Source organism: Calypte anna, chromosome 4A (assembly GCF_003957555.1).
Source record: "Calypte anna isolate BGI_N300 chromosome 4A, bCalAnn1_v1.p, whole genome shotgun sequence".
Lineage (NCBI taxonomy): Eukaryota > Metazoa > Chordata > Aves > Apodiformes > Trochilidae > Calypte > Calypte anna.
The window spans coordinates 16380453-16391438 of record NC_044248.1 but is presented as its reverse complement, the minus strand read 5'-3'; the positions used below and the strand labels follow the sequence as shown (position 1 = coordinate 16391438).

The 10986-nt window shown below is 38.9% G+C and overlaps 1 protein-coding gene across 2 annotated transcripts; it reads left to right on the top strand.

Annotated features, from left to right (window-relative positions):
• The first annotated feature begins 2856 nt into the window (after positions 1-2856).
• COMMD8 (COMM domain containing 8) lies at positions 2857-9203 on the top strand. Of its 2 annotated transcripts, XM_008491817.2 has the most exons (5): positions 2857-2954; positions 3975-4130; positions 5203-5355; positions 7052-7207; positions 8590-9203. In XM_008491817.2, exons 1-5 carry the CDS (start codon positions 2910-2912, stop codon positions 8608-8610), a joined length of 531 nt encoding a protein of 176 aa, XP_008490039.1. In that variant the 5' UTR covers positions 2857-2909; the 3' UTR covers positions 8611-9203. The 2 variants fall into 2 exon arrangements, with proteins under 2 accessions (XP_008490039.1, XP_030305609.1); XM_030449749.1 differs by lacking the exon at positions 8590-9203 and having other exon boundaries at positions 7052-7240.
• The last annotated feature ends 1783 nt before the right edge of the window (positions 9204-10986 follow it).

The following is a 10986-nucleotide window of genomic DNA, read 5'->3' as shown; positions in this document are numbered from 1 at the left end:
CCATTAAGTATTATATTAAGTATTGAGTGTATATATATATTCATATATAAAAGTATATATATAAGTATATATATATATTAATGTATATATTAAGTATTAAACGTAAGTATTAAGTATATATATTATATATATATATAAAAGTATATATATATTAAGTATTAAAAGTATATTAAGTATTGAAATGCCAAAATGAGGTCTCCCCAGAGCTTTCTCTCCTCCAGGCTGAACAACCCCAACAGTTTCAGCCTTTCTTCACAGGAAAGGTGTGATCCCTGTTATAATTTTGGGGCTGTCCTCTGGACCTGCTCCAACAGGTCCATGCCTTTCTTGTGCTGAGGACTCCTGAGCTGGATGCAGTACTCCCAGTTCTTGAGCTTATCCACGTCTCTGGATGGCATCCCATCCCTCAGGCATGTCAGCTGCACCACTCAGCTTTGTTTCATTTGCAAACTTGCTGGTGGTGGTATATCTTATAATATATTATACTCACAGACTGGAGGGGGAAGGGAGGAAGACCAAAACTTGCAGTGGTTTTTTGTGCTTATGTTTTACAACTAAAATTATTTAAGAAACAGATTTCTCATTCAATTATGATTACAGATTTTGAAGAGCAAATAGCTGATAATGTTCTACATGTCAGTGTCATATCTAGCATCATTAACTTCACTGTCTAATCAGAGTGTAAAAATTAAAGAGAGATACCTTCTTGTCAATCTTCATCAGTTGTAAGCACATCACTTTGAGCATGTTTATATGCAAGTTTCTACAAAAGCTTCCAAGATTCCAGGTTTAATAATTGGAGTGTTTCACTGACTGATACTCCTGTAGTTTCATTTTCAATTGATCTAAGTAAGTGTAGGCTGCCAGAAAAGGGGTATTTTTGACTTCCCAACAACAAAGGTCTCCTCTTCTAGAAGTGGTGCTCTGTCCCAGCCTGTCTGAACTCTAATCTGTGAAGAAAAGAGATCAGTGCCAACATAACAATTAGTTTTCAGTCGTATCTTTTGAAGTTTAATCCTGCAGCCCCAAGCACCCTAATGCTGGCATGTGGGATGGAAAGAGGAAGCACAGCTGGCAACAGGGACTGTGAGACCTCCTTTTCCCACAGCAACCTACATTTCCCTCACCATCATCTGAACTGCTGCTTTATGTTTCCTCTGCATTTGAAAAAAAAACTTACTGCCCCCTCTATGTTGGTAAAATACACAGCTATCTATTTATGTATACTGGCATACCAGTTTAACAGTTCTTTGGGGGCAGATTTATACTGGTGTTCAGATGCTCCCCCTGACCTACACTTAGAGCAATGTAAAGCAACTTAATTATACTGTAAGATTAAGAACCTCTGATTATTAAATTATTTCCCAATGTTTTAATTGTTCCCTTTCTTCCAAAACCAAGGGCAACAAAAGGATTAATTTTAAAATAATTTTAAGTACTGCAGTTTAGCTTGTGGGACATCAGTAAAAGCAAACAAACCCCTCTATAAGTCAGCAGCACTGTGGATAATGTAACGTGAAGTTCACTCTGCACTTCTCTCCCACAAAGCTGCTGCTTTGCTTGCTGCCCTAGAATTTCTTGTCTACCTACTTACTGTTGTACAAGTTTTTTTCCTCCCTGTGTCTGATTTTGTGTTATTTGACAGCTTGCCTTCAGAGGATTGGTGTGGGTTATTGCTGTTGTGATATAGAAGCATGAAAGCAGGTATTTTAAGGCCTAAGACCAGATGCCAAATTCAAATAATGCCATTCTATATGAACTCTGAGCCTCCAAGGACCAGCTTTGTATGCTTGACTATTTCATAGTTGTAGGTGGGTTCTGCAACATGGATTTAGCTGACCCAGCTGTGGTTTGACTGACTTTGCTTCATCACATGTCAATCTGCCAAAGCCAAAATATTATTTTAAACTAAACAACTATGAGAGGTGAAATTTCATCCTTCAGAGCTGCAAAAAATAAGCTGCTTTGAAAGTTTTCACTGAGATTGTGTCAGGCTGAATGATGGCTCCCTATTCTCTTTTATTGTTCCTGTCTTTCATGTGGCACATCTTTGCTCTGCTGCTTGTTTGATGTCATTCAAGTGAGTGGGACGCTCACTACCTTTCTTCTTATTCCCTCTGATTTATTTCTTTGCAAGTCTGGATTGCCTTCATCTTTCTCCTGTCGGATCGGTTTTGTTTGGAGCATAAGCTCCCCCTGCTGCTGTTTTGTAGTATCCAACATTATACAGTAAACAAAAAAAAATATATTGGTTTCCAGATCTAACAAAGCAAACTCCGGGGAAATAAAATAAATTATTATTAAAGTATATGAAATAATTTTTATTTGCCATTTCAGCTATATCTGAAAGGTGGTTGGTAATGCTAAAACCTGTTCCATAAACCTTCTCTCTGGCCTGGTTAGCATTCAACTTCTCTCAGGCAAAGCAGAAACGAGTTATTCAAGGTAAACACTGTAAACAGCAGCAGAGACTTCTGGAGTTATTATTTCTCCTTACTTCCACAATATCTTTTAGTATTGGAGAAGATGGGGCACTTGTTAAACCTTGCCTCCCGCTGGAGACTCAGCCTGCTAAGAGTGAAAAATCAAACCTGCAAAACCGTCGGAATGTAAAACAGCTGGCGTGTTATTGCACCTAAAAATTCGCAAAATGTTGAGGTGCTTCGTTCGACTTCACCTACCGCCTAGTGGAAGCCTGCACCAAGCAGCGGGATCACCCTCCAACCCCACTGCTCCATCTCAGCTGGGCCGGGACTCGAACCCGCGAACCTGTCGGGGCGGGGACGCGTCTTCCCCCGCACGCATGCGCCTCGGCGCCGGAGGGGAGGGGAAAGCGCGTGCTCACGGGATAGCCCGGGCAGTCACGTGCGCGGCGGGGCGGGAAAGGAAGGGGAAGGAAAGGTCGGGAAATGCTGCGGGCTCTGGAGAAGCTCCCGCCGGGACGGGCCCTCGAGGTGGGCTCCCCGGGCGGGTGGTAATGGGGTCTCGGCGCTTCCGAGGCAGCGCTGCCCCCTTTCTTGAAAACGCGGTGTCCGGGCCGCTGCTGCCGCGTAGCGAACTTGGGAGGGTCGGGGGAAGCGGGCGGCTGTCCCCAGTCCCGTCCCGGCGGTGTCTCGTTCCGCCCCTCGGGGCTGTGGAGGGCGGTGTTGGCAGCGGATAGGCTGGGTGCCCTTCTCCAGAGCCTGGGCTGGAGGCCGTGCCCTTCCCCGGCCTCTCGGGGCTGCCCACCGCACTGCGCGACCTCTGGGCCCCTCCAAACCGAGAGTACGGGCTTAAAACGGGCCGGGCGTGCAGCCACTGGGAGTCTGATGGTTGAAGGAGCCTTGAGCTCTTCCCAGCGTTAGTCTGCACCCGTCTGAGGGCTCAGTAGGCGGGTGCCGAAGCGGTGTCCTGCCCGCCGGGCCCTCGGCTGCTCCCAGGGAGGCTCCGGCCATTCATTCCCAGTCGGGGAGCTGCGGGCTGACCGCGCTGCCCTCTGCGGTGATCAAACCAAGTTATTGCATCAAGGCCAGCATGCCAGGCTTAGAGAACAAGCTCAGTGCGAGAGGCTGGTGGGGTGGGGGCCCAGAGAGATATCCATGGGCACAGGATTGGAGATTTGCACTTGGAATTGTGCTTCGCGTTCCGAGAGGCTCAGTGCAGGTGACCAGGCGTGTGGCAGCTCTGCTGCTCAGCAGTGCTTTGTGGCTGTGCTCAAAACTAAGGCCAGGTGCAAGTCCGAGGTGTAAATCCAGGTTTCAGCCATGTTGTTGTTTCTGTGGCCAGATTTTACTCACTGACTTAAAGGGAGGAGGGAGGACAGTTCATCTGTCCTCCTGACAGCCTCTGACTGGCTTTTTATTTGTTTATATAATAGTGCATGGGCTGCGCTCAGAGTAAGCATTGAGGTGGTACTCGGTGAAGGGAGGGGTGTTAACTCTTAGGCGGTGTGGGTTAACTGTGATGTTCTTAAATTATTTATCATGTTGTTTCAGTTCCTTCATAAAATAATTGATGGCATATGTGGCCGTGGGTATCCTCGATACCAGGACTATGGCAGTATTTGGAGCTTGTCAGAGTGGATGGAGGTTTTAGAAGAAACAAGGACGTATTTCAGAACTGCAGTTGGCAAGAACTTAACTGATGAAGAGGTAAGGGCTAGTCAAGGGCTGGGCTTTGCTGTGAGAGATCTTGCTGGAGTGGTTATTCTTATTTATCTAGCCTTAAGAAGTTGTACTACTTAGCAGAGTAAGTCTAAACAGGTGGAAGGTGAACAACATTTAGAGATACACTGCAAGGACTTTAAAAGGGAAAAGAAATTGACACTTTTATTATTTTTTTTAAATAAATAGTACCGAATAGTACTTTTAAAAATGGTGGCTTACTCACTTAAGTTATCTTAATTGCCACCAAATTAAACTTTTTTTCCTTAAAATACATGACCTGTCATTGCTGTTCATTAATGATAAAAATAATTCACACTTTTGTTTGTCTTTCTTTGTTCATTACTACAGCATTGAAGGGTTTAAAAATATTGACTGTATGTTGTTTTTTAAAAAAACAAAAATACCCAAACCAACAGAAAAAAAAAACAACAATACCAAACCAACCAATCAACCAAACAAATCCCAAAACAACAACAAAAAACACAAAACCAAACCAGACTGTGAATGGAAGACTGTGTGGTACAGGGACTATAATTGAGGGCATTGCAATATGTATAAACTTTACAAAAACTAATTACATTATCAGAAATCCTAATTCTCATATTTGCACCTGGTAGTAGCTAGACCAAGCAAAGATATCTGTGTAGCCATCGGGGAGCCCCTATGTTTGTCTGTTTCATCTTAGCTCCTGTACTTTGCCTTCACTATGATGTTAAGAAACTTTCATAGCCAAACCTGTGCTGTTTGTGTGTGGGTTTTTTTGTTTTTTATTTTAGAGTGGCATGTAAAAAGGCTGGTAAAGCCTCTGTTTTCTGGTGTCTTTTAAATGTTTAAAATAACTTTATTTTTTTTCTCTATCCATTGCTGTGGTAAGTAACAATCAAAGACAGAGGGCAGCCACTGAGGGCAGTGTAAAAATGTGAGATGATGGAGTCCATTTTACAGCTATTTGGGTAGAAGCTTGGGTATCTATAGAGCACAGCTGCTATGAGTAGTACATGGGATTGTTGTGGTTCATAGTTTAAACAATCACAATTTTAATTTTTATTTTTTGTAGGCTGCTCAACAGATCAATGAGTTAAATTCAAATTGTCAAGAAGCAATCACAAAGTGCCTAAAAGGCAGAAAGGAAGAAATCAGGAATGCTCTAGTGGAAAGAGTAAATGCTATCTCTTCTGCCCAGCTGCAAGATTTTGACTGGCAGTTAAAGGTGAGAATGTTACCTTGATGTTCTTTGGAACAAGTGTTCCACTGCACAGAAGTAACTCTTGATATAGTCCCCTTAGGCCTGTTCTTTGTGGAGCATGATTCAGATTTTACACGTACCAGAAAACCACATTCATGATAACACATCAAAAACTTTCACTTTGTAAAAACTGCAGTTGTAAATTTTTTTTTGTTTTAATTCCCTGCTTTCCCTCTTTCCTAAGGGGAGACTGAGTGTTATTCAGGAAAAACTGAAAGTTTTGTATGCTGTTTTGATTTTGATGCCTGGATAGAGACAGTATTTCTATTCAAAGGAATAAGAAATATTTCATTTTAAGAGCACACTGATCTAGGATGTGTTACCCTGACTTTTCAATTTTTTAAAAAATTCCTGCTGTAAACAATTATATAATAATTAGTCGGAAATCATTTATCTTTACATTTCTTTTGATAATAAGCCAGTGGTAACTGTTGCCTGAAGTTAGATGGTGCTTTGGGGTTATGAAGACAGCTGCTTCCAATTAAGCTCTATCAAAGACTCAAAATATAAACAGTGTGCAGTAATGTTGTTCAGCTAGTCCATGGGAGCTGTTAAACATATTTGTAGAGTTGTTAAATAATTTTCCATTTCAATGAGAGCATTAAATGATTTGTACAGGAAACAGCTTTGGAAATTGAGAACAATGCTCACAATAGACAATATTTTGCAAGAGGAAATACTTCTTTGTGTTTCAGATGCACTGTTACTAGGGGTTGATCTTTTGCTAACTGCACTTCTGGCAAAAACATTAGCTAGCAGCGTATGACCTCTTGTGAAAAGAAACCATAAGCAAAAAACTTTTTTCTGGAGGATTTTTAAAATTTCTTTCTGTTTTGTAATACAAATTTCTGGTACATGTGTGAATTATTGTATTCCTTTTGCTTTAATGCATTTTTAAATTTTTTGCTTTAACTTGTGATGTGGTTTTTTGTTTTTTTTTTTTTCACTTGCTGTTGTTGAGCCGTAACAATGACATTTTCTCTCTGCTGTACCACATTCTGCTCTCTGAATAAATAAGATAGTTGTGTGCAGTACATACAGTATTGCCAACTGATCTTTAATTTTAATATGTTTTTAAGAACCCTGTTTCTACTAGAGTGAGTATAATAGTAAACAAAAAAAAAAGCAAGCACAATCAGTATTTAATCCTCTTCCTCAGTGTTTGTCAAACTGGGTATGACAGTGTTTGATCATCTTTAGAGCTGAAAAACATACAGGTGTGTCCTCTTTCTCCCAATTGCCCCTTCTGTAAGACGTTTCTTACTTGTTGATTACCAAAACTATTTGAATACTGTGACTTCAGAATTGATATACTTCACTTTTTTAAAACCACAGTGAAAATGCATCATTTCTTTTCATCTAGAATAAAATAATGTTTCAGCCCAGTGATTTAAACAAATTGTTTAGACAAAATGTATTGCTATGAAGAGGGGTTTTAGTAATTTCTTATTCTTGGTACTATCAAAGTAACAAAAAATTCCGAACAGCAGGAAGAAAACCCAAACCAAAAAGGTGCAGAGATGACTTCTGAGAAGGTAATGTTGTCAGGTCAATGTTTCCTCTGGTGTTACACATTCAATATAAAGTGTAGATGTGATGCTATGAAAGACTAAGCTTAATGGAGTCACCTTACACTCTGTTGTTTCATCAATCTGCATAGCTTGCTCTATCCAGTGATAAGATCTCCATGCTGCAAATGCCACTTCTCAATCTTGATTTGGATGTGAGAGAAAATGGTGAAATTAAACCAGTTTCTATAGAGATGAATAAGGAAGAGTTGCAGAACCTAATAAATGCACTGGAAGCTGCAAATAAGGTATCTTTGACTGATAACATTCTTTGTTCCTGACTTCTCTTGTACTGATTTTATCTGAAATTGTTTGTTCTGAGTGTCTTGCTGAAAACCCAAAGTGAATAATTGATTGTCAAAATGACTGAAGTTACAGAAAGCCTTAGATAAGGCTTAGATATCTTGGGTAGACTTCAGGTTTTTTTTAGCACAGTTTAGTCTAGAATTTTAAAAAAATGTAATTAGAATACTCATAAGCGTAATAGCCTGTTCAGAGCACCATTAAAAAGTCTCTTGAGAATAGGAGGAGAAGAAAATGAAGTGATAAAGTGTCAGATGAGACTTAATTTGTAAAGATAGGTGAGAACTCCACTTTTCCCCCCGAATGCACGTGGGAGAGTTGTTATGTCCAAATTAATGTTTTAATTTCCATGACACAAAGTAAGTAAGTTGCAAAGATTCTATGCAGTAACCCAAGAAGAAAATTTCAAAACGAAACTTTATTTGGAATGTCTTGGATTTCTTGATAGAAAAGACTAAGGAAAGGTGAGGATTTTAAGAAAATTTGTTAAAGGAAGAAGTGTCATCTTACTTGTAAGCTGGTAATAGCTACAAAGCCTGGAGCCCCTCCTTGGTCATTTAATATTCATCATTATGCAAAAACTGAACAAAATAGACTTATAGCTCATAAAGTTAGTATTTAACTGAGAGCAGTGCTGTTAATAATTTTAATTTAAAAAATATACAAAGATTATGTCTGTCAGTCAGTCGCTTTAGTGAGGCTAATAGGAGGCCTCTGAATATTTACACAATTCCCAGTGAGGAGAATGCATTAGTCCAGATACAGATGGTTTTCTCATTGAGAAATTGAGAGCCTTTAACAACTGTCTTTCTCTTGTTTTGTTGTTTTTTTTTTTTCCCCCCCCTCTAATACTAGATAAAAATAGTCCCTTGTAATGAACTCTACAGTGTGCAAATGAGTTCTTCCAGGACAGACTTCAGGCTACACATGCCTTTTGTTCTGTTTGAAGGTCTGTATGGAAGCTGTGGGATGTTGTCATCTCCTTGGTTTTATGTGCACACAAGGAGAAATTCCCTCTAGAAGTGATCCCTCAGTTCTCCTTTGTGTGGAAAGAATCTTACTCAACCTGGAAATTACCATTGTACGTTTTGATTATGGGAACCTAAGGAAAGGTCTGTGCAGTAAGTGCTAAAGAAAGCTCTTGAAATTGATAGCTGTGTGAAGCTTTAAAGGAGAGCTGACAGAGGGGTGGTGTCTTTTTCAGAGGAAAGGCAGGTTTGTACAGTAGCATATTATACCGTAACAGAGAGCAACAAGTTGTGTTTCTAGTCTGCTTAAGTTTTGGTCTTGTGCAATTTTAATCTTACTCCTTTTCTCCTTTTTGAAGGTTGTCTTGCAACTGAAGTGATGGAATTCAGATCATCAGCAGCATCTGCTGGTGATGGCTCCCCAGTTGACTTTGGTGAGAAAAAAAGTTCTTTGCAAAGCCAAAAGTTGTTGACGCTGTAAAGTGTGTGAAGGCTGTTACAACTTGTGACCAAATAACCTACTAATCCTGTGATAAAAATAATAAAATTGTGTATCTGATTGACCAAAAATATAAAATTTCAATGTATGGATGCTTTTAGCATCCTAAGAGTTATAGAACTATGTATCACATGTGTTGTATCTGTTTTGGTTAAATTTCATCGGTGACTGCACAGATGCCTGGTAAAACTGAGGCATCTTACTGCATAATACATTACCCTTGTCTGAAGTGCCATGATAATGAAGAACGTGACAAAGTACTTGTAGCATTAATCTATTTATACTTGTAAATAGTAAATAAACATTTGATTTTTGTGTGTGAATAAGTACAGAAAATTGTTTCCTGATTTAATAATCGCTAAACTCAGTCTTTTCAGATACTGGAAAAAATCTTCTTTACAAACAAAAGTAGTCTTCAGGAGCATGTTATCTTTTAGTTTTAAGTTTATTGAATAAATTGGTCAGATCTACTTAGTTCATAGGTATATTTGTCTTGATTCCATTTCCTCTTCCTTATGGTTGCCTTATAGAAGAATGAATATGACATTATGATATGGCCTTATGTGTTTAAATGCTCCTTGAATTGCATTAGGTGTACTGAAGGTATAACTGCTTTAGCTTCATTATACTCTGATAGTGTGTGTTGCTAAAAGGCTTTTGTAGACAAAAGACAATTTTTGGTAACTTTTTAAACTAAATTTTTATTGTTGGAACACTTTTTATCCCTTGGGTTGTAAGAACTGAAAACTGTTCCTTTACAATAGCAGAAACAATAAACTGTGATGTATTCATACAAGTGTACACTATCAAATTTAGTATGTTATTTGGTGAGGAGACACTTTGGGGCTGATCCACAAAGCAGTTTTATAGATGTACTATGAAATGTTTTAAAAAAGCAGATAACCTTGAAAGTCTGTCATGTGTACATAATGGCTTAGTGGTCACGGAAGCTCATGAACATGTCTGAGACGTAATTTCATGTTTCAAGTGGGCCAAGAAGCATGTTTCCCTGGGGGTCAACCCATGTCAAGGAATGAATGGGAATAAAGTCCTGCAGCCAGCCCAAGGTGAGTCTCTCAGATGGACAGGCATCTTCTGACTCTACTGCCCAGGTGCTCCTGGAGCTGCAGTGACAGCTGCATCTTGTATAGCAGCAATGGAAGCAGAAGTAATGCTTCCAGACTGGTGTGGAATTATCTCTTGGGCATCTAAATATCTTCCATTTTTGACCCAGCTCTGTCATCTGAGACCTCTTAAGTTATTTATCTCACTTCTTGTAAAGTAAGAGGTTTTTTTAAATTTTAACTTTGATCATGGTCTTTATAAAATGCTGAGTTTTAATGTCTGATGACCTGAAGCACTATGCTGTCGTTTACTCAAAGGGAAAACAAAAAATACATTGCAGTCTATAAATTTTATACAGCTTTAGTGCTGTCAGTTAATTTCAAGAACAGTTTATAACAGTGGGTTAATCATCTGAAGAACTTTACATATGCATTCTGTCAGTAATGGTAATATATTTGTGATGAGAATCAGTTTTGGAGACTCATGATATTGCAGAGAAAAATCCCACTTGCCACAGAGTATCATCAACTTGCTTACATGCAGACAGAATGCTCCACTCAATGAAACCTCACATCTAACTGCATTTTTATGTTGGTACCAGAAGCTGTTGTTTCACATATGTTTATCACTTACAAATATGTTTATCACTTACATAATTTGTGTAAAACAAATCTAAATCTTGTATCTATCAGATAGTCAAGGCACTGCTTTAGGTATCTGAGCAAAGAACGGGAAACTGCGATTAGTATGTACATGTCTGGCACAAACAATATGTAAATATATGCATATATATACATGTATGTTTATATAAAATATTTTTATGGCATTGTCTTTTTTATTACAATTTTCATTAACCAAGAATGGCTGCATTACTACTGTTTACCTTTTACTCATCTTTAGTTTTCTACGTGTTTCTCATAAAACTTATTTTAGGAAAAGTTCTTTAGTGTTTGCAGGATGACTCCTGTCTTCTCCTTAGACACTCACTAGATTTTTAAAATTCCTAGATATTTAAACATCCACTGTAGCTCAGATGAGGGAAATACATATCAGGACACAGATCTCTTGAATTGAACTTCAAAGACCTCACCTTGAGACTTGAGTATCAAAATTATTTTTTGTAAACTGTGTTGTTGGTTCTACCCCAAATATAATACAAGCTATCCAAAGACTGTTTGGGGTTTCCTTTATA

Bases quoted from the DNA above. Each gene is read 5' to 3' on its own strand.
- COMMD8 (XM_030449749.1), top strand. From the start codon at position 2,910: ATGCTGCGGGCTCTGGAGAAGCTCCCGCCGGGACGGGCCCTCGAG. The intron at 2,955-3,974 runs GTGGGCTCCCCG...ATGTTGTTTCAG, and splicing joins CGCCGGGACGGGCCCTCGAG to TTCCTTCATAAAATAATTGA. The intron at 4,131-5,202 runs GTAAGGGCTAGT...TATTTTTTGTAG, and splicing joins AGAACTTAACTGATGAAGAG to GCTGCTCAACAGATCAATGA.